A 27705-nucleotide genomic window follows, 5' to 3' on the forward strand; every position below is an offset into this window, starting at 1 on the left:
AAGGGCAGCGTCCATTATTAAGGACCTCCAGCACCCAGAGCATGCCCTTTTCTCACTGTTACCATCAGGTAGGAGATACAGAAGCCTGAAGGCACACACTCAGCGATTCAGGAACAACTTCTTCCCCTCTGCCGTCTGATTCCTAAATGGACATTGAATCTTTGGACACTACCTCATTTTTTTTAATGTACAGTATTTCTGTTTTTGCATATTCTTTAAAATCTATTCAATATACATTTATTATTATTATTTCAAATTTTTTATTTATTGTTTTCCTCTCTGCTAGATTATGTATTGCATTGAACTGCTGCTGCTAAGTTAACAAATTTCATGTCACATGGCGGTGATAATAAACTTGATCCTGATTCTGGGGTCAGTTTCTAGTGACCAATTAACCCTACCAACCCAAACTTGTATCAGGCTTTTCCACCTTGCTAAGAAGCCAGCCGATGCTCCTGTGGGTGGGGAGGACGCACTGCTTGGCTCCTCTCTGAGATAGTTCTCATTGACCAGAAGTAGTTAAGGATGGTATTCATGGCCTCTACCACACTGGTGGACAAGAACTTATAGAAACACTGCAGCCTGAAGGTCCCTCCTCCAAGTCGCACGCTGTCTAGACATGGAGATATATTGGTGTTTCTCCATGGTCACTGGGTCTAAGTGATCTAGGAAAGCAGCTCACACCACCACTCCCCCCCCCCCCCCCACCACCACCTTCTCAAGGTAATTGGAGCAATAAATGCTGGACTGGCCAATAATGACCAGAACAAGCTTTCTGATAAACAGATAAACATAAGTATTTCTGCGCCTGACTGTTAGTGTTGAGTGTTTTACTGAATAATCCCCGTTTTGTTAATTCTGCCTGTGGCAGCATGAGTTTCCTCTGGGTGCTCACTTTCCAAAGACAGGCGGGTTAGTAGGTCAGTTAGGCACATGGGAGTAGGTCAGCATCCCCGGCTCGTTGGGTTATAAGGGCCTGTCACCATGTTGTAACTCTAAATAAGTTAAATAAGACATCTAAAATAAGAACGAGAAAGTCCAGGAACATTCAACATCTACAGAACAGGAAACAGAGTTAACATGTGGTGTGAAACATTCTTCCTCCATGGAAGCTGCCTGACCTGCTGAGTGTATCCAGTGATTTGCTTTAGTTGCCATAACGAGTTAGTGTGGCTTCTTCCTCATTTGAGGTGAACGGAACAGAGCTGATGTGTAGTGTGCTGGCTGCACTAGTCCAGTACAAGGCTGGCGAGTGTTGATCTTAATCTCAGCTAAGAGGAGACAAATCTCTAAAGGTGAAGGATGTGAGGGTTGGGCCCTTTGCCCTGATATTGGTAGGTACTTCAGGAGTGTGCAGCTGTTTCTCTAGCTGTGGGGACAGGGGATGGTATCCAGTGTCACAATATTGGGCAGGCTGCACTGCAGCATCTAATCACAATCACAGATCCAGTACAGATCAGTAAGGGAGCTTTGACCTGCTCCATTGCCAACCTGGGCTGGTTCAACCCTCTTTATCACATACAATGGTACCAACTTTCCTGGAAACACTGTATGGGTATGGAATTTAATTCGGACGCCCGATGGGCATGGGTCACAGCAACCCAGAGCGCCTAACCCTGAGCAATCCTACAGCCTCTGGATAGAAGCACACGTCTGGCTCACCTCAGACTGACAGAGCCTGGCCTCAGTGGGATGTTAGATTTTGCACTCAGCAGTCACGTTGGGAGGTCGGGTGAGGGGCGGGGGGACATTCCTCGCTCAGAGCATGTTTGATGTTCCTGTTTCCAAACCTGCACTGGAATGTTTTATCTGCTTCCCCTCCTCCACCACCCCAACCCCCAGGTTCCGGAATGGACCAAGCCCAGTGGCCGAGAGAAAAGGAAGGAGAAGGTGGAGAAACCTTTCTACTCTGAGTCGGAGGGAGAGTCTGAACCCACTGAGTCAGCAGACAGTGGTGAGCTACGAGTGGGGACGGTTTTGAAATGTAACCTCCCTGTCCCCTCACTACTTCTGCTCCTGTCACGAACGTCTGCCCACCTGCCTGCGAGAACCAGCAGCTACTGTCTCAGAATTGTAGCTGACCCATTTCGGAGCACCTTTAGGGAATCTAGAAGGAATGGTGGGGGAGGGGAGAAAGTAGGAGAAGGGGTACACCTATTTGTGTGAAAGTTGACATTGGGAACTCATTTGATGGCCCCTCAAATCCCAACCAAACAAAAATACAGCAAATCCTCTGGTTGATGTTGAATGTCTGCTTGGTGCTGCCTTAAGTTGACGCATCCACAGGAGGTGGCCATCTCTGGGATGATCAGCATTTATTGCCCTCTGAAATTAGTGGTTTGACAAGCATTTTGGCATTCAGCTAAGAAACTGGAGCCACTGTCTGGGTCAGGTTGACTGACATACTTCTTCGAAGACTGAAGCAAACCAGATGGATTCTCTGATCGACCCAGCGATCCCTTTGACGGAGTCACTGAGTCGTACATCAGAATCTTCAGCCCAACTGCTCCATGCTGACCAAGAGGCCTTTTTGACTTCTGCTGGTCTTGAAAGTTTCTGGGATCCCTGAGTCTATGAATCACAATTTAGAGTCATAGACAGACATAGCATAGAGATAGAGCTTTTGTCACACTAGGTCTATATTGACTGTTGACCCCCATTCAACTGCCTTGACTCCTGGTTTCACCAAACAGTTTAGCTTGATCCTGCCGATCATGTTCCACACAGTACTTGTGAACCTGCTCTGACAGAGGAAACCACACCTCCCCATCAAACATCTCAATGTCGGGATGTTTTTGTCGTCTGCCATAGAGGGATCGAAAAGAATATTGGGAACTGAGTGCTGAGCAGGGATCAAGCTCATGGACTTTCTCTCCCAATTCTGGCCCCGAATTCCCTCCCTGCTCCCAGAACTGTGGGGACGGGGATGTCTTGAATAGAAAGGAGTGTCTGCTGTATCGGGCATGCTATCCCCTCGAGACCCATTGAGGGCAGTGGGTGGGGACTGCGGCAGAGACCAGCTGCTCAGGGTGACCGGCCCCCTCTCTGTTAATTCACAGAGTCTCCCAGCACCAGCGACTCGGAGAGCATGAGTGAAATTGAAAGTGAGAGCGCCTCGGGGAACGACGAGGAGAGCGACGAGGAGGGGAAGTCCGACAAGCAGAGGAAGAAGAAAGCAAAGAAGGAGAAGAGCAAACAGAAAGATGAAAGTGAGGACAGGTAGGAGGAGTTGATGGACCATGGAAACGAGGATAGGTGGGTGGGGGTTGATGGAACACAGATAGCAAGGACAGAAAGGTGGGTTTGATGGACCATGGAAAGTGAGCACAAATTGGTGGGATCGATGGACCACAGAAAGAGAGGACAATTATAACACAATGAACCAGTGCCACTCATAATCCCTCATATGACGCATCCATATGGTATCTGAGAGGCTGTTACACAGGGTCCAGCCCCTCGGATACCAGTAGGGGTGGGATCCTAGACTGTGTACCTTCTCCACAGACCCCTTGCATTGGCTGCTCTGAGCTTCAGAGTGTCCCTGAAGTCTGGAAAGTGCCAGTCAGCAGCTTACCCTCGTTACTCTGCGGGGTGAACACGTTTTGCATCTCAGGTAAAGCCCTCCCCATCATTGAGCATATCTACACGAAGTGTTGTCGCAGGAAAGCATCATCCTTCATCAGGGACCCCTACCACCCAGGTCATGCTCTCTTCTCACTGCTGCCGTCAGGAAGAAGGGACAGAACTTGCACCACCAGGTTTAGGAATGGGTATTACCCACAACCTTATTATTATTTCTTCCTTTTTTGTATTTGCAGTTTGTTGTCTTTTGCACACTGGTTGAATGCCAAAGTTGGTGCGGTTTTTCATTGATTCTATTATGGTTATTATTCTTATGTATTTATTGAGTATTCCCACAGGAAAATGAATCTCAGGGTTGTATATGGTGACATATATGTACTTTGACAATAAGTTCACTTTGAACTTTGAAAAATGTTTCAGAGATACAGACTGTTATTCACTGAGTTGCTAATCACACTTGTTGTTGTCTTGGTCTGCAGCTTATGGACTAAGTGACTCAGCAATAGATCAGAGCTCTCTGTAGATGGCATGATCCTTAGAGTGTTGTGTCTCCCTCAATAACCAGAGGATGGATGGTAACCTCACTGTTGTATTTGTCAGCGGGCAGAGTGAGGGGGAAGAGCAGGTGAAAAAGCAGAAAGTGGAGGGGTCGAGCTCCTCATCAGCCTCTTCCTCTGAGGACAGCTCCTCCGAAGACAGCTCTTCCGAATCGGAGCCAGAGGAAAACTCGGAATCAGACACTGGGAAGAAACACAAGACCAAGGTAAGGAACAAAGAATTTCTGTGCAGATTATTGAAGGGATACACCGGTGAGTTAAAGCACTACTCTACTGATGGAGAAATTGCAAGTTCAAAGCCCAACAACCCCAGCACTAACTAAATCCACTAAATCTAGGAACTTGAGAACCAGGAAAGTTTCAGGATTGTTCAAAACCTATATTAGTGACTTTGAAATGGACAAGCCACCCCACTAGTCAGGTCAACATGAGGGTCATTTTGGGGTAAATTCCCTCCCATTTAGTGTAACAGTGGAAAGGGGAACCTCTGAGATCTTCAGGAAAATTCCATGGAACAGAGAGAGTCATATAGCACGGAAACAGGCCTTTCGGTCCCTCCTGACCATTAATTACCCATCTTTACTAACTTCTGTTCACCAGCACTTGGTCTGTAGCCTTCAATACCTTTTGGTGATTCAAGTGCTTCATAAATGTTACAAAGTCTCATCTTCTACCACCTCTTGGTCAGTGCAGTCTAGAAGAAAAGCTACCCTCTCTCAACTGGGGATGATGATCAGAATTACGAGTGTTTTAATTTTGAATGTTCAGAGCATGCACACACAGATTTGCCACCTTCCTCAGTGGTTTGCGGTGGTGATGTCTACACCCAACAAAGCTGCTCATTGATTTTGGCATCGTGACCATTTGCCTCGGGAAACTCGGCTGTCTGCCTGCCACAGGTTCTGAGTCTGCATGGGAGCCGGAGAACTTCCTGATGACTTCATATTCCCACAGCTCAGCAACTGCAGGGATTCTGGAGTCTAGTGTGGGGGTGGGGGGCATCGTTGGGCTGGGAACCAATTGCTTTGAGTTCTTGCTTCCCATTCAAAAATTAATCCCAGTCTTTCCTTCATCATCCCAGACCCTTGCTTGCAGGCAAGTAAATCAGTCACAGCAGTGCATATAGTAATGGAGGGGGCGGGGGGAGAGGGAAGATAATGTCATGTACCCCGTGACGGGTTAAAGAACCAGCAGAAATAGAAAACGCCGTGGAGTCTGGTATCGCTATAAACTAATACTATTTATTAGTAACTACGCAATACAGTAATATAAATGCAGATATATCAAACAGGTTAACAATGATTTTATATATACATATCAATGCCGTCAATTGTCCCATTGTCCTCCAAAGTAGTTTGAAAGTCACCGACTGTGACCACAACAAAGAGGACCGTTCTTCTGTGGTGGAATTATTAGCCCAGGCGAGAGTTGGACACACGAATAACTCCCCTCTGGTCGCACCCTTTTCACACTGCGAGAGCCACTGATCAATTTTCCTGATCGATCCTTTGAAACCCACCTTTCTTGTGGGCACAACAAAGCTCATTCAGTGTCCAAAACCATGTGTCTGTAGGTCTATCAGCTGACCCACTATTTATCTCTGCATGCTGAACACCAGCTGCCCATCGAATAACGCTGCCCTCAGTCACCATGGCGACCTTTGAGCTGCTGGTTGCTCTTTCTCTGCAAAAACTCACAAGCAGGCAGTATCCTTGTATATTCAAAACAAGCTTGCAGAGAAACCATAACACCATCTCCAGGCATTCTTTGTTACTCTCTCTCTTAATAACAAGGTGTCCAGTGTTGAACAACGACTTAACCTCTCTCTTTTCAAAAACACAGTTCATGGGGGTAATTCAGGACCCCATCACAATAGTGAGAGGAGGGAGTGAGAGTCAAAGGAAGGAAGCAGCAGGACTTTAACCCTGTTCTGCACCAATACAAGTATCCATCACCCAGTTGCCATTGGCAGACTCACTCAGACATCCCAGTCTCTGCCTGACTCTGATTACCCCAAATCCCCACTGGGCACATCATTGTCTCCCTACATCTGACAGAACCGATTTTAAACTTACCACCGTAGTAAGATGCAGACTGATCCAGCATTCCTCTGCAATGGCTGTGCTGCAGTCATCTACTAAATACCCCTGCCAACATCGTGTAGGGCAAGTTGTGGAGGCCACAGCCCATGCATGATTGAACAGCAATGGACAGAGGTCTGCTGTGGAGCAGAGTCCAGGAGATGTGGGGCAAACTCCAAGCTTCCCTCCTGCAGTCCAAACACGACAGCCTTCTGCACGTGAGTGCACACTTCGCACCCGTCACAAACGTAATGCAGGAGTGTTAATCCCGAAACTGTAGGCATTGGTAACTTGGAATATGCAGTTATAGAAACTCATACAAATGCAAAGAAACTTCTCTAATCCTCTCACTGATTAGTCAGCAGTTGAAGGATGCTGCCTGGATTAGAGAGCTTGCCGTATGAGGATGAGCAAGTGAGACCTTCTCTTTGGGGAAAAGGAGGACAGGTGACTTGATAGAGGTGTACAAGATGATAAGAGATATTGATCAAGTGCATAGTCAGGGACTTTTTCCCAGGTGGAAATTGCCAAATGAGAGGGTATAATTTAAGATGAATGGAGGAAAGTGCAGGGGTGATGTCGGAGGTAGGTTTTTACAGAGAGAGTGCTGGAAGTGTGGAAAGCTTTGCCAAGGGTGGGAGTGGAGGCAGATACATTAGGGACAATTCAGGGACTCTTAGATAAGCACATGGATGTAAAAGTAATGAAGGGCTGTGTGGGAGGGAAAGCCGGGAGTAGGTTAAAGTATCAGCACAACATCAGGCGTCAAAGGGCTTGTACTGTGCTTTACTGTTCTATGTTCTATGAGGATATCATTTCCCCAGAGGAAGTGGGGAGGAGGAGGGGTGCAGAAGGATACCACCTCTTCTCTGAGAGTGAAGGAGCTGAGGGAGGGTGGTGAGTCAGTGTAAACTAGATCCTTCAACAAGATTCAAACATCTAACAAATCTTCCCCTTCCCACACCTTTCAACATTCCATTGTGATTCCTTGGCCCACTCTTCCTTCCCCATCTACCACTTCTCTCACAGCAACTACAGGAGTTACCACACCTGTCCATTTACCCCAACCTCAGGTGCTGTCTGTGTGGAGTTTGCATACTCTCTCTGTGACTGCGTGCATTTCTCCCGGGATGACTGGTTTCCTCCCACTTGCCAAAGGCAAAGATTGGTAGCCCCTGTAAGAGGAATATTCTGACAGAAGGGAGATCATGAGGAGAATAAAAACTGTTAGGATTAATGTTAAATGAGAGTAAATGGGTGTGGACGATGGGCTGAATGGCCTGTTTTGTGCTCTATCTCTTCTATAAGCCAAAGGTACTCTTTTTTTTAAATATTTAATTGAATTTTCAAATAGGTCACAGAAAGAAAAAAAATTATCAGCCCTTCCTCCCCCCCCCCCCAAACCCTCCCCCTAACATATCGCTATAGAAAAAAAAGAGAAGAAAAAAGAAAGAAAGAAAGAATGAATGAATGCCTGGATATCGGAAGAACCCCACATGCTCCATGGAGTTTATAATAACTTTAATATGTATATTTATTTCTTTCCCTAGAAATAATTTTATCTTCGGAGCACCTATATATTTAATCCTATCTTTTGTAAATAAGGGCGCCAAATTTTCAGAAATATTTCATATTTATCTCTTAAATTATAAGTAATTTTTTCAAGTGGAATGCAGCTAAAAATTTCATTCTTCCAACGATCTATACTTAAGTATGAATCTGATTTCCAAGTAACTGCAATAGCCTTTTTGGCTACTGCCAATGCAATTTTTATGAATTCTTTCTGATATTTATTTGATTTGGATTTCGATTTTATCCCTTCAATATCGCCTAGTAAAAATAACGCTGGATTATGTGGAAGTTGTATTCCAATAATTTGTTCCAGTAAAACTCTTAAATTTGTCCAAAAAGGTTGAATTTTAAGACAAGACCAAGAAGAGTGTAAAAAAGTACCAATTTCTTGATTACATCGGAAGCATTGATCAGATAAATTTGGGTTTAATTTATTTATTTTTTGTGGTGTAATATATAATTGATGTAAAAAATTATATTGCACTAGTCTTAGCCAGACATTTGTTGTATTTGGCATACTGTCAAGACATAGTCTTGACCAATTCATTTCTTCAATTTTAATATTCAAATCAGTTTCCCATTTTTGTCTTGACTTATGAATTCCTTGTTTAATTACCTGCTTTTGAATCAAACTATACATACAAGAAATAATTTTTTTAATTTTTCCTTTTTGAATTAAAATTTCTATTTCATTCGGTTTCGGCAATAACATTGTTTGACCCAATTTATCTCTTAAATAAGCCCTTAATTGGAAATAACAAAAAAGAGTGTTGTTTGATATTTTATATTTATTCTTTAATTGATCAAGTGACATTAATATACCTCCTTCAGAACAATCTCCAATATATCTAATCCCTTTTTGAAACCAGTTGTATAAAAGTTGGTTATCCATTGTAAAAGGAATGTTTATTTTGAATTAAAGATCTCTTTGCCAATAAAGATTTCTTTATCTCATTATCAACATTTATCTTATTCCATAAATCAATCAAATGTTTTAATATAGGAGATTCTTTCTTTTCCCGTATCCATTTAGATTCCCACTTATATATAAAATATTCTGGTATATTTTCTCCTATTTTATCTAGTTCTATTTTAATCCATGCTGGTTTATCTTCATCAAAAAAAGATGCAATAAATCTAAGTTGATTTGTTTATAATAATTTTTAAAGTTTGGAAGTTGTAACCCTCCTAGGTCAAATTTTCATGTCAATTTTTCCAACAATATTCTTGACATCTTACCTTTCCAAAGGAACTTCCTCACACATTTACTTAACTCTTGAAAAAACTTCTGCGTTAATTGTATTGGTAGTGTTTGGAATAAATATTGTAATCTAGGGAATACATTAATTTTTACAGCATTTACTCTGCCTACTAATGTTAGTGATAACATCATCCATTTATCAAGATCTTCTTGAATTTTTTTCAATAATGGTAAATAATTTAATTTATATAAATTCTTTATATCATTATCAACTCTTATACCTAAATATTTTATACCATTTATCGGCCATCTAAATTGAGTTATTAATTGACATTGACTATAATCTCCTTTAGTAAGGTGTAGAATTTCACTTTTATCCCAATTTATTTTGTAGCCTGATATTTCCCCATATTCTTCCAATCTAGAAGATAATTTACGCAGCGAATACAATGGGTTTGTTAAATAAAGCAAAACATGGTCAGCAAATAAATTAATCTTATATTCCTCCTGGTTAACTCTGAAACCCATAATATCTGGGTCTGTTCTAATTAATTCAGCTAATGGTTCTATCGCCAACACAAATAAAGCAGTTGATAATGGACAACCTTGTCTAGTTGTCCTTGTTAACTGAAGTGATGTTGAAATTTGACCATTTGTCATTACTTTAGCTTTGGGATTAGTATTTAAGGTTTTAATCCATTTTATAAAAGATTTTCCTAACCCATACTTTTCCAATACCTTAAATAAAAAATCCCATTCCAATCTATCAAATGCATTTTCTGCATCTAAAGCAACTGCCACACTCATTTCCTCCCTCTTTTGTGCCAGATGAATTATACTAAGTAACCGAGTTACATTATATGCCAATTGTCTATTTTTGATAAATCCTGTTTGATCCATATGTATTAATTTTGGTAAGTATTTAGATAATCTATTAGATAAAATTTTTGCTATTATTTTATAGTCAGTGTTCAACAAAGAAATAGGTCTATATGATGTTGGCTTTAAAAGATGTCTATCTTTTTTTGGCAATACTATTAAAATAGCTGTTGAAAAAGATTCTGGAAGTTTATGCGTTCTTTCCACTTGGTGTATTAACTCCATAAAAGGAGGAATTAATAAATCTTTAAACTTTTTGTAAAATTCAGGCAGAAAACCATCTTCCGGGGATTTATTACTCTAAAGTGATCCTAGAGCTTCTTCGACCTCTTTTAATGTAAAAGGCATATCTAATCCCTTCTGTTCTTCCGAATTCAATTTTGGGAGAGTTATTTGTGATAAAAACCCTTCTATCTCAACATTATCATTTTGTGATTCTGATTGATACAGTTCAGAATAAAAATTCTTTAAAATTTCATTAATTTCTAAAGGTTAATTAAGAAAGGTTTTTAAGTAATTTTATTTACACTTGTTCTAATTGCATTTAACGTTTTGGAAATCTGGTCTGTTTTTAACTGCCAAACAAGAATCTTGTGTGATCACCTAGTTCGTAATATCTCTGTTTAGTTCTCATAATTGCTTTTTCTGTTCAGTATGTCTGAAGTGTATTATATTGTAACTTCTTGTTAACAAGTTGTCTTTTTTTTCTGTCATATTTTGTTGAGATTCTTTTTCTAATTTTGTAATCTCTTTCTCCAATTGATCTGTTTCTACCATATATTCTTTCTTAATTTTAAAAGTATAACTTATTATCTGACTTCTCAAATATGCCTTCATTGCTTCCCATACTATAAATTTATCATCAACTGAATGTAAATTTGTATCTAAAAAAAACTGAATCTGCTTTTTCATGAAATCACAAAAATCTTACCATTTTAATAATATTGAATTAAATCTCCATCTGTAAATCGATTCCTCTTTATCCATCATTATCATTGTCATTATCAAGGGGGAATGATCTGACAATATTCTTGCTTTATATTCCATATTTTTCACTCTGTCTTGAATATTCGCTGATAATAGAAAAAAATCTATCCTTGAATATGTTTTATGTCTATTTGAATAAAATGAATAATCTCTTTCTTTTGGATTAATTCTTCTCCATATATCAATCAAATTTAAATCTTTCATCAATGATAAAGTTAATTTTGCTACTTCTAATTTTGTAACAACCTTTGTTGATCTATCTAAAACTGGGTCTAAACAAAAACTAAAATCTCCACCTATTAATATTTTGTCATATGCGTCAGCCAAATTCAAAAAGGCCTCTTGTATAAATTTATACCTCTTGTATAAATCATTTTCATTTGGTGTATAAATATTCATAAGAGTCCTTAGTTCTGAAAAAATTTGACAATGTGACGTGACGTATTGACAATGTGATGTATTTGACGTATCTCCCCGCAGAATCAATTAATACATTTTGTATTTTAATTGGCAAAGTTTTATTAACCAAAATTGCAACTCCCCTCGCCTTGGAGTTAAATGAAGCTGCGATAACATTTCCAACCCAATCTCTCTTTAATTTCTGATGTTCTGTCTCTGTTAAGTGTGTTTCTTGTAAAAAAAGCTGTATCTATTTTCATTTTCTTAATATATGTTAAAATTCTTTTTCTTTTCACCGGTCCATTAAGCCCATTAACATTAAAACTTCAAAAATTCAGTAAGTTAGTCATTATTTTTAACAGGGTTACTCCGATCTATAATAATACCTGATCTTTCAACTTTCATAGTACCTTGGGGAATTATTTTTAAAATTCTCCATGTTGCTATGTGTCTCTCCCGCCCCCCCCCCCCCCCCGATTGTCCAGGCAAAGAAAGAAAGATAAAAGAGAAATAGATTATAAAGAAAAAAAATAACAAAATACCCCCCTACTAATGTTGTGAATGAAAAAAACACAACATTACCCCCCTCCGTGTGCGGGTCATGGCAATCGCCATGATTACACACGTGAGTCCCGTAGCAATCGATCCGAAGTTCCCCCAGCTCCCCCGTAACATAAAAAAGTATATATAAGAAAGAAAAAAATAATATCACTACTCTTGATTAATATTTCTCAAATTTTAACCTTTCTCCCCCTGTAGCATATAATTAAGAATATATTTAAATATTCTTTTGTCCTTAAACATCCATCAGTTCCATTCACTGTCCCTATCTTCATCTTTAATCCGTTTCACTTTTAAATCTTTGACTGTAATTAGCGAATATTTGGGAGTTCTTATGCAAATATTTCTGCATCTCGATAATCAGTAAAAAAATCTTCATTTTCCGTCATCCAAAAAAATTATCAGGGTTGCTGGGTGGCGCAATATAAATTTATAGCCTTTTTCCCATAATACTTTTTTCGCTGGGTTGAATTCCTTCTTTCTCTTCAAAAGGTCATAACTTATATCAGGATAGAAAAGAACTATTTTCCCTTCTATCATCAATGGCCCATTTCTCTTTCTGTCACGTTGGGCAGCTGCCTTCAGGATCTTTTCTTTATCTTGATATCTTAAGCATTTTATCAAGATTGATCGTGGGTTTTGATCAACTTGAGGTCTTGATCTTAAGGCTCTGTGAGCCCTTTCATTTTCAATTAACTGGGTTCCTTCTTTCATTTCCAGAATTTCCGGGATCCATTTTTGAAAAAAATTTATTGGATCCTCCGTCTATATCTTCTTTAAGTCCAACAATCTTAATATTGTTTCGTCTGCTAAAATTTTCAAGCACATTCACTTTTTCCAACAAATGTTTTCTTTCTGATGTCCAGGCAGAAATATTATCTTCCATTTTATTCACTGTATCAATGGTGTCTCCCATTGCTTCTTCCAAATTTTTAATTTCCTTGACCATTTTGTCCTGTCTTTTCATCATTTTATCAAACATAATCTTCATATTTTTAATATCTTTTTTATTATTTTAATGCTTTTAATTCATGCATTATTTGTACCAAAGTTTTTCTTATGTCTCCTTCACCTCCAACCTCTTCCTGTTGCTCTTCTTTGTTTGTCTCTTCATCTTCGTCTGATTTATCCAGAGAATCTGATTCCACCTCATCTTCACCTTCACTTTCAGTTCCGATCGTAGCTGGGATTTGTAGTTTGGGTTGCTCGTGTTTGCGCATGCCCTTTCCTTCATGCATGCGCAATTCCTGTTGCTCTTTTTTTTTGGAAACAGTTGATGTTGCCACAGTTTCCTGTTCTGTATCGCCAGAGGTAAAATGCAATTGAGCCTGAGGCTCTTTCATAGCGACCAGCCTTGATTCTTTTCCAACTTGTGTTGTCTTCAAAATAGTAGTTTTCTTCTGCTTCTGTTTAGGAGGCATATCTAAATAGTTTATAAGTAGTTTTTAAAAAGTGTTTACTAACTTTTCTTCACTTAAGCGATATTTTACTGGTTTTTTACGGGAGAGCTGGATTTCCATGTCTCGATCCTACGTCATCACGTGACGTCCCCCAAGCCAAAGGTACTCTTGAGTCAAGTGGAGGAGTGGTGCAGGGGGCATGGGAGAGGGAGGGGGACAAATCAAAGAGTGCTTTGCCTTTATGTGACAAGTCTGTTTATTTCTTTTCAGTCTCCCGCCACCAAATCGCACTCAGAAGCATTTAAAGATAGAGAGAAGGAAATCTCCCTCCTTGACCTCGATGATTGTGAGTCTTTTGCATTCAAGTGCTTGCGGAGTGGTTAGGGAAGTTTGTTAAGAGACTCATTAGTGGCTCTGTAGGTTGAGCAAAACACACAAAATGCTGGAGGAACTTGGAGGGTCAGGCAGCTTCTACGGAAGGAAATAACGGTCTGTGTTTTGGGCTAAGATCCTTTATCAGGACATACGAAGATTGTTTATTTCCCTCTATAGATGCTGCCTGACTTGTTGAGTTCCTTCAGTATTTTGTATTTGTTGCTCAACATTCATAGTCGGATTTGGATTCAGATTGATTTATCACTTTTATAATGAAACAGACAGTGAAATGCATTGTTTGCATTAACAACCAATACAGCTGGAGGATGTACTGGGGCCAGCCAGCAAGTGTCACCAAACATTCTAGAGCCAACATAACAAGCTCACGATGTTCAGCAGAACAGCAACGAAACAAGACCTTTTCCCATCCTCCCACCCACTCCAACACATGGACAGTCACTATGTTTGGATATGGCCCAAGTGCGGCACGAGAGACTCTGAAGCGGGTCAATAGTTCACAGACTTTAATGTGAAAAGAGTTAGAGGCAAAAGAAAACAATAAGTGCTAGGCCAAACAGGGCCATTAACTAAAACTCTCAAGTGGAGAATGAAGCCAACACTGTGGCAGAAAAGGATAACTGAATATAAAACGAATACAGCTTGACTTCAGAGTCAGTTGACACGACAGTCCAGTTTGTCAGGTGAGGCTGAATGCAAGCAGGCAGTGAAATGTTGCTGTGCTTTGCTCAAGTCTAGATAAGTACAATGACAAAATGGAGTTAAGTACCATCACAATGAAATAATAATTAGCTGACACATGCAGATTCACGAGCACAATTGCTGTATCTGCTGCACTGTCGAATCTGTGGTTGTGACATGGACAGGCTGCCTCCAGGTCTCTGGTTCTTGGCTCCCGACTCTCAGACTTGTGGACATTGGGCTTCCATCCTGCAGCCTTTGGCCCAGTTTCACAGACATCAGGCCTCGTTACCCCAGGACTTACTGATCACTGGACCTTGACCTTCATGTCTTGACTTCCCGAATTACCCACCTTTGACCTTTGGGCCTTTGCCTACCGACATCTGTTGATTCTCTTGTATCCCTGTAGATTGTATACCTCTGAGACCTAAATATTTGTGACCTCTGGCTTAGCAAGGTAATCATATTCAACAGGCGGGGTGAAAGTTGATGTGAATTCCCTTGGAAGATGACTATTATGAAGGAATTGCTTTCACCTGAGATCCAAATTCCAGAACATTGCAGTCTTCTGAGCTCTATTACTGCAAGATTGAGTACTAGGACATGGGAAAGAGATACATATCATCTCCTCCACTTTTTTAAAATGACATCCTGGCCCTGGCTTTGTTTTCCTGCTGTAAATGGAGCAGGCTCTGGAATATCCTGATGTAGTTCACCACAGCTGAACTTCAGTGGAGCTGTTCCATGAGGCACATGACTGCCACAACATGCAATTCTCCTTTCCCTAGGATACACTTCCTGCTTTGTCCCAGGATCACTTTCTCCCCGGGATGTATTTAAGATTTATTTCCAGGGTCTCTTCCTGCACTTCTCCTAAGATTTCTCCAGCCTTCCCTTCAGATACCTTCCTACGTTTTCCCTCAGCTAACTTGCCATTCTCTTTCCCCAGGATCACTTCCTGCTTTTTCCCTGAGATTACTTCCCACTCTTTGCTGGGATTATCTCCTACTTTTTCCCCAGGATTATTTCCTACTCTTTGCCTAAGACTTCCCACATTTCATCAGGATCAAATCCTCTTTCCCAAGTATCATCCCTGCTCTTTTCTCGACATTATGTCTTACTCTTTCCCCAGGTTTACCTCCCACAGTTTCCCTGGGATCACTTCCTGCTATTTCCACAGTTCCCTCGTTTCCTGAAACACTCCTCCCATTTTTTTCTGAGGCACAACTCTCCAGGGATGCATTCTTCTCTGTTTCCCTGGATACTGTGGTCTCCTGAGTCACAACTCCCCCTAGTATACCGCTGTTCCTTATCTGGAGTGTGTTGTTTTTAATTGAGCTGTCCTTGGTGCTGAAACACTGTTGCTGAAACCTGGGCAGTTTTGGACAGCGCCACATTATTCAGCAGTGTTCACAAATGTCATTTACTAATGCTGGAGATGTCAGTCTTTGGTTCCCACAACATTTTAACACATTATCCTCCTTTCTTTAATTCATGCACGCAATTTACTTTATTTTACTTGGAATCATCTAAACATTTAGATTTTTAGTCACAGATACCATGTGAACCAAAATAATTTGAAATCTACTTTTCACAAATAATGGGCTTTACACTAATTAAAATTCTTAAAATTTGTTTTATTAATTTTGTTCTGTATTAGTCAATATTACACCAGCTTACTACAGATATTGGTATTGGTTTATTATTGTCACCAAATTTCTTGGTGTTCACCTGACGGAGAGTCTCGCCTGGTCCCTCAACACCAGCTCCATAGCAAAGAAAGTCCAGCAGCGTCTCTACTTTTTGTGAAGGCTGAGGAAAGTCCATCTCCCACCCCCCCATCCTCATCACATTCTACTACAGGGGTTATATTGAGAGCATCCTGAGCAACTGCATCACTGCCTGGTTCGGAAATTGTACCATCTCGGATCGCAAGACCCTGCAGCAGATAGTGAGGTCAGCTGAGAAGATCATCGGGGTCTCTCCTCCTGCCATCACGGACATTTACACTACATGCTGCATCCGCAAAGGAAACAGCATTATGAAGGACCCCATGCACCCCTCATACAATCTTTTCTCCCTTCTGCCATCTGGGAAAAGGCTCTGAAGCATTCGGGCTCTTACGACCAGACTATGTAACAGTTTCTTCCCCCAAGCTATCAGACTTCTCAATACCCAAAGCCTGGACTGACACCCTGCCCTACTGTCCTGTTTATTATTTATTGTAATGCCGGTACTGTTTTTGTGCACTTTATGCAGTCCACTGTAGGTCTGTAATCTAGTATAGCTTTCTCTGTGGTGTTTTTTTATTACGTAGCTCAGTCTAGTTTTTTGTACTGTGTCATGTAACACCATGGTCCTGAAAAACATTGTCTCATTTTTACTATGCACTGTACCAGCAGTTATGGTCAAAATGACAATAAAAGTTGACTTGACTTCACTTTACATGTACCAAGATAAAGTGAAAAGCTTATCTTGTATATCATTTATACAGATCAAATCATTACATAGTGTATTGAGCTAAAATGATGTTAAACAACAACAATGCAGAATAAAGTCTGAAAGTTACTAAAAAAGTGAAGTGCAGGTAAACAAAGTGCAAGATTATAATAAGGTACATTGTGAGGTCAAGAGTCCATCCTATTGTACAAGGGGTCTACTTAGGAGTCTGATTTAAGTGGAATAGAAGCTGTCTTTGAGGTGGTACATGTTTTCAGGCTTTTGTATCTTCTCTCCAAAAGGAGAGAGGAGAACAGAGAATCTCTGGGGTGGGTGGGTCCTTGATTATGCTGTCTGCTTTACTGAGGCAGCAAGATGTATAGACAGTCCCTAGAGGGGATGCTGTTTCCTGTGATGTACTCTGCTGTGCTGACAACTCTCTGCAGGCATTTGCTCAGCAGTTGCCATACCAAGCCAATATCCATCCAGAGACAATGCTTTCTGTGCTGCATCAATAAAAATTGGTAAGAGTCGATGGGGACCTGCTGAATTTCTTTTGACCCCTGATGAAGTAGAGGCATTGCTGACCTTTCTTGGCCATGGTATCAACATGCTTGGACCAGGAGAGGTGATGTTTAAACTTGAAGCTCTCAACCCACTCAACCTCAATCATGCTAATATACACAGGAGCATGTATACCACCAAACAACACCCCCCCCCCCCCGCCTCTTTCTGAAGTCAATGACCAGCTCTTTCGATTTGCTGACATTGAGGGGAAGGTTGTTAAATCTATCAATCAATATTTTTTTAAAGCAAAGATTCTTTCAATAAAAAAAAGATGATTTTCTGATATGTTGCTGACTGGCAGATTTCCCATGCAACAATATACCAATTTATTGGTTACATAACAAATAAACTTTACATCCTATCATCTTTGCTTTGATTGCATATTTTTACCAAGACATTGTGTGGGTATACCAGTGCCTAAGAAGAATAATGTGAGCTGCCTTAATGACGATCGCCCGGTAGCACTCACATCAACAGTGATGAAATGCTTTGAGAGGTTGGTCATGACTAGACTGAACTCCTGCCTTAACAAGGACCTGGACCCATTGCAATTTGCTTATTGCCACAATAGGAAAACGGCAGATGCAATCTCAATGCCTCTTCACATGGTCTGAGACCACCTGGGCAACACAAACGCCTATGTCAGGTTGCTGTTCATTGACTATAGCTCAGCATTTAGTACCATCATTCTCCCAATCCTGATTAAGAAGTTGCAGGAACTGGGTCTCTGTACCTCCCTCTGCAATGGGATCCTTGACTTCCTAACCAGAAAACCACAATCTGTGCAGATTGGTGATAATATATCCTCCTCGCTGACAATCAATACTGGCACACCTCTGATGTGTGGTTAGCCCACTGCTGTACTCTCTATATACACATGTCTGTGGCTAGGCATAGCTCAAATAGCATCTATAAATTTTCTGACAATACAACCATTCTTGATAGAATCTCAGGTCGTAACGAGAGGGCATAAAAGTGAGATATGCCAACTAGTGGAATAGTGCCGCAGCAACAACTTGGCACTCAACGTCAGTAAGACGAAAGAGCTGATTGTGGACTTCTGGAAGGGTAAGATGAAGGAACACATACCAATCCTCACAGAGGGATCAGAAGTGAAGTGAGTGTGCAGCTTCAAGTTCCTGGGTGCCAAAATCTCTGAGGATCTAACCTGGTCCCAAAATATCAATGCAGTTATAATGAAGGCAAGCCAGCAGCTGTACTTTTTTTTTAGGAGTTTGAAGAAACTCTCAAAAACTTCTATAGTTGTACCGTGGAGAGTACTTCTCTTAAACATTGAAATCAAAATTGCATCCACCACTTGTTCTGGCCACACTCTCACCACCCTCTGAGTGAAGAATCCCCCTCATGTCCTCTTTAAGTTTTTCATCATTCATCCTTAACTCATGACCTCTTGTTCTAGTCTCACCCAACCTCAGTGGAAAATGTTGCTTGCATTTATCATATCTATACCCATCACAATTTTGTATACCCCTATCACACTTCTCGATCGTCTATGTTCTAGAGAATGAAGTTCTAACCTATGCAATCTTTCCTTATAACTCAAGTTCTCCAGTCCCAGCAGCATCCTTGTAAAAATTTTCAGGACTTTTTCAACCTTATTTGCATCTTTCCTGCAGGCAAATGACCAAAACGACACACAATATTCCAAATTAGGCATCCCAAATGTCTTTTACAACTTCAACATGAGACATTGTAAAGATCAGACATGGGCAATGGGTCGTTTTCCAGTAACAATGTCTGATACTGCAGATATTGTCAGGCACCTATTGTAGGATTGATGGGTGCTCAGTGGGACAAATTGTGACAATAATGCTGTGTATGCCTCATTGTTAACTCTCTCCCTTCAACTTGTCTTCTGCAGTCAGTGGACCCTCCGTCTTACCAACCACCCCATCACCTAACACGTTCTCCAAGAGTCTCAACCTGGATCTACAAGGGCTAACCTTGTCCAACTCCACCTTGACATCAGAGGTGAGTGTTTGGTTATCTCAAGGTTCTGGGGGGGTGGGAGAAGAACACATGGCCAAAAGGCTGTGTGGTGTGAATACTGGGGGTGGGAGTCAGAAATATCCTCCGTTTGCATGTTTGTGACGTAGAGGTTAGTCACCAGAGAATAGGTTACAGAGGAAGGAAATGAGGAATGGGATTAATGGGGTTGCTCAGAGAGCTAGCATAGGCTCAATGGCTGAACAGTTTCCCTTATGTCATAAGAAAATATAAGATGTATTATAATATAAATGTGGCACACTGGCACTGCATCACAGCAGTACTGACCCAGGTTCGATCCTGACCTCTGGTTTGTCCCTGTGGAGTTTGCACCTTCTCCCTGTGACCCTGTGGGTTTCCCTCGGGTGCTCTGGTTTCCTGTATCCCAATGACATCATGGTCGGTGGGTTGATTGGCCCCTAATTGCTCTGAGGATGTAGGTGACTGGTGGAATTTGGGAAAAGTTGATTGGAGTGTGGGGGAGAGTCGATGGGGTGAGTGTAAAAGGGTGGGTGATGGTCAGCACTGTCTCAGTGGGCAGAAGGGCCTGGTTCCGTGCTCTGTGATCTCTGACTTTAGTTCAAGGTATCTCAGGAGGTGCTGATGGAGCAGATGAACAGCCGCTTAACAATGGTGGAGCAAGGATTAGGGTCTGAATGGTTTCTCCAGTTCCCATGTTACCCAGTCCTCAGAGGGACTTTGCCCCAGACTGGTGTGTGGACAGCACACTTACTTTTACTGTTTCATGCTTGCTGCTCCAGGGTGGTCTGAGACCAGTGGTGATGGAGGAACCCTGGGTGACTCAGGTGTTAGTCATAGAGTCGTACAGCACAAAACTGGTCCATGCCATCTGAGCTCGTCTCATTTGTCTGTAGTTGGCCCATATCCCTCTAAAACTGGGATTCCCAACCTGGGGTCCACAGACTCCTCGGTTAATGGTAAGGGTTGGGAACCCCTGCTCAAAACCTTGCCTATCTATATAATTGTCCAAAATATCTTTGTACCCATTTCAAACTTCTTAATGTATCTGGTTCAACCACTTCCTCTGGCAGCTCATTCTATATACTACCCACCCTGATGGAAGGTCTTGGCTTGAAACATTCACTGTTTATTTCCCTCTATAGATGCTGCCTGACCTGCTGAGAACAGTACAGGCCCTTTAGCCCACAATGTCGTGCCCACCTTTTAACCTATTCTAAGATCAGTATAATCCTTCCCTCCTCCATAACCCTCCTTTTTTCTGTCTCCATGTACCTACCTAGGAATCTCATACTGTCCCTAATGTATTTGGCTGGACCACAATCCTTAGTAGTGTTCTGTGCCTGTGTTTTTAAAAAAAAACCTATCTCTGACATTTCCTCTATACTTTACTCCAATCACCTTAAACGTATCCCTTTTGCATTCGCTATTGGCTCCTGAGGGAAAAGGTGTTGGCTGTCCACTCTAACTATGCCTCTTGTTTTACACCTAGTTCCTCTGACCTTAGGCCATAGCTCAGCCTCCCCCACCTCCCCAAGCCCAGGCCACGTCCTCATCAATCTCCTTGTCACCCCCTGTAGGCGTTGAGCCCCTCTCTCGGCAAGGTGAAGACATACGAGCTGCTGCACCGGCTGACGGGCGAGGGGCTGTCGGTGCAGTACCACTTCACCCGGAGACCCTTCAGCCCCGACCAGGCCATGGTCTCCGTCCAGATGCAGTTCACTAACAACTCCGAAATGGAAATCCGGCACCTCCGCATCAGCGAACCCAAGCTGCACTCAGGAATGAGGATACAAGGGTTCAAGGAGATTGGTAAGCAAGTAGGAACGGCTGCTCAATGTGCACTCAGTGAACGGAAACTGACAGGATCTGGAAAACACTCAGAGTGGGTAAGGGGGATTAATGTTTAGAATATAGAACAGTTCAACACAGTACAGGCCCTTTGGCCCATAATGTTGTACCTACATATAAACTTACTCCATGATCACTCTAACCTCTGCCTCCGTTTCACTGGTCCATCTGTACCCTCTTGGTCCTTTGATAATCCATCCCCTCCCCTTTTTCCTATCCACACATCACCAGTCCATCATACAGGCACCTCCCAGGGCTTCTGCAGATACTTCAGAGGCGACTTGGTCACTGGCTTCTCTTCGGAAACTCTCAGTGAGCAGGGCTACAGGAGGTCCACTTGTGATCAGGCACGTCTCAGATTTATGTACGGCTGGGTCCGTGTCACGGAGACTGCGTCTGTGCGACAGTGGCTGTGTGACTGGATGTGCGTTGTGGTGACTGGGTCTGCATCAGTACAGGCCTGGTTTACTATCAACTGACACCTTGTCAAGGTTGGTCAAGCCACAGGTTCTGTTTCTGCAGTCTCGGGGGAGTGGTGAGAGGTAACAGCAGCTGCTGTATTAGATACCCATCCAGTGCTTTATATTAACCAAAGCCTCAAGCTTTGGTCGTTGCTGCGAACACATCAGTGAGTGATGTTAGATGATCAACAAACATTCATTCACATCCACTGGTCACTTGTTCATCAGTGGAAATCTGATGGATGTTAAGTTTCTGGGTTTACAAAAGAGCTTCAGGAAAAGTTGGGAGTGTCAGTCACATGCTTGAAGACATCTCAGTTCATTGACCAGCTAACCTGAAAATCCTCAAATGCAGAGTGCACTTGACCAAGTCCAACTTTAATCAATTTCCCAACCAGCTCGAAGGAAATATAACCATATAACAATTACAGCACAGAAACAGGCCATCTCGGCCCTTCTAGTCCGTGCCGAACGCTTACTCTCACCTAGTCCCACTGGCTCGCACTCAGCCCATAACCCTCCATTCCTTTCCTGTCCATATACCTATCCAATTTTACTTTAAATGACAATACTGAACCTGCCTCTACCACGTCTTCTGGAAGCTCGTTCCACACAGCTACCACCCTCTGAGTAAAGAAATTCCCCCTCGTGTTATCCTTAAACTTTTGCCCCCTAACTCTCAACTCATGTCCTCTTGTTTGAATCTCCCCTACTCTCAATGGAAAAAGCCTATCCACATCAACTCTATCTATCCCCCTCATAATTTTAAATAACTCTATCAAATCTATGCTCCAAAGAATAAAGACCTAATTTGTTCAACCTTTCCCTGTAACTTAGGTGCTGAAACCCAGGTAACATTCTAGTAAATCTTCTCTGTACTCTCTCTATTTTGTTGACATCTTTCCTATAATTCAGTGAACAGAACTGTACACAATACTCCAAATTCGGCCTTACCAATGCATTGTATAATTTTAACATTACATCCCAACTCTTATACTCAAATGCTCTGATTTATAAAGGCCAGCATACCAAAAGCTTTCTTCACCACCCTATCCACGTGAGATTCCACCTTCAGAGAACTATGCACCATTATTCCTAGATCACTCTGTTCTACTGCATTCTTCAATGCCCTACCATTTACCATGTATGTCATATTTGGATTATTCCTACTAAAATGTAGCACCTCACACATATCAGCATTAAACTCCATCTGCCATTGTTCAGCCCACTCTTCTAACTGGCCTAAATCTCTCTTCAAGCTTTGAAAACCTACTTCATTATCCTCAATGCCACCTATCTTAGTATCATCTGCATACTTACTAATCCAATTTACCACCCCATCACCCAGATCATTAATGTAAATGACAAACAACATTGGACCCAGTACAGATTCCTGAGGCTCACCACTAGTCACCGGCCTTCAACCTGACAAACGGTTATCTGTCGAGAATTCCTGTCATGAGGGGTCATCATCGGTCAAACTGGTCCTGGATTGTCCCATTTCACACCGGAGTGGATTTGCTTTCAGTGATGTTTTCCTGAATGTGCTTGAAGTAACTGTAACCGGGTGCTCCAGTCAACAGCAGCAGAAACAGCGGACCTGCTCCAGAACAGATCCCAGCAGCGTCCATTGACATCAAGCCGTTGTTTGCTAAGTTTTCACTTGAGCAAAAACAATTGGTGGGTTGGAGCTGGGACAATCTCAGGCCGATGAAAGACAATGGGGTAGAAGCTGTCACAGAATGTGAGGCTGATTCTTGACGGCCCCACATGTGACAGCTTGGATGTGCAGTTGCTCACTATTGTGAAAGCCTTACCCTGATTCCCAAAACTTTAAAAATCTGCACTCCCCGCTGTAGGAATAAAACAGACCCCACTCCCAATAATGTGGTGCACCCAAATGACTAAAGAGGCTTAGTCACAGAGTGTACTCAAGGCATATCAATAGTTTTGTTTAGATACTACAGGGAATCAAACAAAATGGGTTTGTGCAGGAAAATATGCTGAGTTAAGAATCAACCATCAATTTACTGACTGCTAGGACTGACATGAGAGGCTGAATGGCCTACCCCTTCTACTTTTCCATCTTGTTGTTGTTGCGATGGTTTCCATGCAGCATCCACAGTTTGTTGTACCCCATCAGGAATGTCCTTTGGACTGGCAGCCCAGTCGCAGTGCAGTTGGGAGGGCTGCACACCTACGCGGGGTTCCTGAAATCAACGCTGGAAAAACTCAGCAGTTTCAGGCAGCATCAGTGGAGAGGTTTCAGGCTGAAGGTTCTTTATCGGAGCTGAGAAAGAGGGACGACAAGTTAGCCCAGGCAGGGGAAAGGGGACAACAAGTTAGTGCAGGTTGGGGAGAGTGGTGAGTGGAACAAAAGGGGGGTGGTGTCTGAGATGGGGTAAAATGCATTGCAAAAGCTCCTGTGTTAGTTAATGTGTTGCTTATGTTATGAATTTTAGGTAATGTTGGGCCATGAGACACAGCCAGAGACCAGAGAAGACACATGAAAGAGTGTGTGAGGGGAATGACAAGGAAAACTAACCAACATTCCTAAGAGGGAAGACGAGGTGCTACAGAGTCTGAGAGTTGTACAACACAGATTCTTAGGCCCACCATGTTTCTATCCATCCACATTAATCCCTTTGCCTGCATTAGAACCATACCCTATGTCTTGTCTATTTAAGTATCTGTCTAAATGCATCTTAAATGTTGTGATTGTATCTGATTTCACCAGCTCCTCTGGCAGTGCATTCCAGATATTGACCAGTTTCTGTTGGGGGAAAAAATTACCCCCACCCCCAGATCTCCTTTAAAACTCCTTGCTCTCACCCTGACTTCCACCCTCTTTTTTTTGATACCTTGTTCTGAAGCTCATGTTGGACCTCACGGTAACAGTGCAGGAGGGTGTTGACAGGTCAGAGTGGGAGGTGGGTTAAAGTGACAGGTAATTAAAGTTGACCTACCGAGTCTTATGAGAGTTTTATGTTTTTTTTAAATCATAGTCTTCCAGCACCTGCAGTGTTTTTTTTAATAGTCAGCGTTAGGTTCCTGCCAGCTCTCCCAGGTGGAGATGGAAGATTCTGACTAGTAGCAGTGTTCTGAGCAGTTCCTTTCTGATCAACATCCCTGAAACATAATTTGGGATTAAATTGTATTGCTGTACCCGGTACCTTGCTGCTGCATTTTCCAAAGTGCTTCAAACTTCCAAGTAGATTTATTATTTCATTGTACGGCAAGCAATTTGTTTTGCATGCCATCATACAGATTGTTTCAAAGTATACGGAGTGAATACAAAGGGGAAAGTAACAGCAAAATGCAGAATGAAGTGTTACAGTTACAGAGAGAGTGCAGTGCAGGGAGGCAAATTAGGACCGCGGGCACAAACAAGGTAGATTGGAAGATCAAGAGTTCATCTATATCACACGAAGGGGTCCATTCAAGACTCTTGGAACAGCGGGGTAAAAGCTGTGCTTGAGCCTGGTGGGTCAGGCTTTCAGGCTTTTGTATCCTCTGCCTGAGGAGAAGAGAGAATGCCCAGGGTATGTGGGGTCTTTGATGATGTTGGCTGCTTACCCAAGGCAGTGAGATGTGTACGTAATCAAGTCCATGCTGGTTTGCATGATGGAGTGTCCTCTGGTTTATGCACATTTCACTGTGATTTAAAGCGTTTCACGGTATGTTTTGATGTACATGTGACGATAAAGCTAAACCTTTTCTAAAAAAGTTGTAAGGTGCATTAAAAATGCAGCTCTCTTCCTTCCTCGATTCAATCTGAAGAGACTTTTCTACCCCTCTTTTCAACGTTCACAGATGTCCTCCCGCCTGGTGAAGTTGCCTTGGAAACAATGGGCATTGACTTCTGTGATTCCACGCAAGCGGCCAACTTCCAGCTGTGGTGAGTGGCTGCACATCTGGTTCTCTGCGGAGCTCCCACTGTAGAGATAGTCAAGGAGAAAAGAAAAGCTGTCTGTGTGCAAGCTCAGGAAACAAAATAAGTGGAAGGACCAGAGAAATGTGAAGGTTTTATTGAATTGATAATTCTTTAATTATCCCAAGTACAGTTGCTCACATTGGTCTGTGTGTACAGCGGGTGTGTGAGTACACTAAAAACACAGTCGTACTAATTGATAAGACAGAATATTGTGACGATTAGAAGGTGGAAAGCTGAATCCTCTTGGAGTGACCCTCCCCATAATCTTGCTACGTGAAGGTCAGGGGCAGGAGATGTATACAGTACCTTTTTACTGCTCAGCAACAGTGGAGAGAGTTCAGGCTGAAGATCCTCCCTCAGAACTGAGAAAGAGATGCATGTCCCAGAACACCCATGGTTTTGAGGTGATAGATCAGTGTCTGTAGGCAAGGAAAGCACAAAAAAAGGGAGAATGTTACAAGGGTAATGTTCACTCTAGGATTCAGATAGACCAGTCACCTTGCTAAATACCAGAAGCTGTGTGTTATTCAGAGTCTAGATTTTTGGAAGAAATAAGGCGATTTCTTCCATTCCCTTCCAGAGTAGGATAGGGACAGGTTGAGATCTGTCTGGGCTACGGCTCTAATGGTGTCCATGTCCCAAATGGAAGGATGGCAAGGTTTTAATGTGGCTAAACTTGGGAATGAGATCAGGGATTGGGGCAGGGCCTTGCAATTGGAGTTAGTTTATTATTGTGAATGTACCAAGATACAGTGAAAAGCTTTTCTTGCACACTGTTCATACAGATCAGATCATTGCACAGTGCACGGAGGAAGGACAGGGTAGAACGACAAAAATGCAGAATGAAGTGTAACAGCAACGGAGAAAGTGCAGTGCAGGTGAACAATGAAGTACATGATCATAACGAGGTAGAATCAAGAGTCCAACAATGTACGAGGGACCTTTTTTAATTTTTTAATTGCAGAAGCTGTCCCTCAGCCTGGTACGTGCTTTCAGGGTTTTGCATCTTCTGTCGGATGGGAGAGGGGAGAAGATAGAATGTCTGGGCTGGGTGGGACTGTAGGTGCGGAGCTTGTGACGCTTGAGATAATGCCAAGGAATGCCTTAGGCAGTGGCCAGAGGGAACTGGACAGAGAGGTGAAGTCCGGTGTGGAGGCAGGCAGATGTTTGGCCAGAGGAGTCTACAGTGCTGGGGGTGTGGGGTGGAAGTTGGGAATGGGTGGTAGAGAGGGGCCAGTTAGCAATGAGCCGAAGCTGGGCAACAAGTTTGAGGAATAGGATGGAAGCTGGGTGTTGGTTAGGGATGGGTTCTCCAGGTGGTGGTGGTGGGCGGGGGGAGCAAGTTTAGGCGTTGGATTAAGGGATGGTGATTGGATAGAAGATACGAATTTGGGTAGAGGGATAAGGGTTAGGTAAAGAAATGTGGTTGGATAGCTGCATAGTGATTGGGTAAAGGGATAGTGATTGGTAGAGGTTGGGGGTTGGGTAAAGGGATAGAGTTGATAGAGGTTGGAGGTTGGGTAGGAGCATGGTGATTGGGTAAAGGGATTAGTGATTGGTAGGGGTTGGGTAGAGGGATGGTAATTGGGTAGAAGGGATAGTGATTGGTAGAGGTTGGGGGTTGGGTAGGAGCATGGCGATTGGGTAAAGGGATACTGATTGGTAGAGGTTAGGGGTTGGGTAGAGGGATGGTGATTGGATGGAAGGGATTGGGCCTGGTAGAGGGGGTGGGAGTTGGGTAGAAGTTGGTGATTCGGTAGAGGGAATGGCAGTTGGGTAGAGAGATGGTGATAGGATAGAAGGGATGGGGTTGGGTATAGAGATGGTGATTGGGTAGAAGGGACTGGTAGGAGGGAATATGGGTAGGGTCTGTCTCCAGGACAGGCTTGTAACAGGGTCACAGGCTCACTGTTCTAGGGACTACAGTGGGCTCCACTGCTGAGGGTGTGGTTGGTATTTTCCAGCTCCCAGACCCGGCAGTTCTACGTATCCATCCAGCCGCCTGTGGGAGAGTTGATGATGCCAGTCTTCATGACCGAGAACTCTTTCAAAAAGGAGCAAGGTGAGCGTCTTCTTGGCAATGCTCAGCACATTAGAGGAAAGGAAAAGTTGACGGATCGACAATAGTTGTAGCTGCACACAGGGACGGGCCCGCCAGTTTGTCCAATACAGTC

The 27705-nt window shown here is 42.5% G+C and overlaps 1 protein-coding gene across 1 annotated transcript in view; it reads left to right on the plus strand.

Moving 5' to 3' along the window:
- Nucleotides 1-27705, plus strand: part of LOC132379202 (AP-3 complex subunit beta-2) — a 223478-nt gene that overhangs the window by 180457 nt on the left and 15316 nt on the right. Inside the window, exons 19-26 of the mRNA XM_059946877.1 lie at nt 1843-1954; nt 3060-3219; nt 4183-4345; nt 13490-13565; nt 19182-19291; nt 20866-21097; nt 25411-25495; nt 27496-27593. Coding sequence (XP_059802860.1) covers nt 1843-1954; nt 3060-3219; nt 4183-4345; nt 13490-13565; nt 19182-19291; nt 20866-21097; nt 25411-25495; nt 27496-27593 — 1036 coding nt within the window. The remainder of the gene's footprint in view (nt 1-1842; nt 1955-3059; nt 3220-4182; nt 4346-13489; nt 13566-19181; nt 19292-20865; nt 21098-25410; nt 25496-27495; nt 27594-27705) is intronic.

Source organism: Hypanus sabinus, chromosome 21 (assembly GCF_030144855.1).
Source record: "Hypanus sabinus isolate sHypSab1 chromosome 21, sHypSab1.hap1, whole genome shotgun sequence".
NCBI lineage: Eukaryota > Metazoa > Chordata > Chondrichthyes > Myliobatiformes > Dasyatidae > Hypanus > Hypanus sabinus.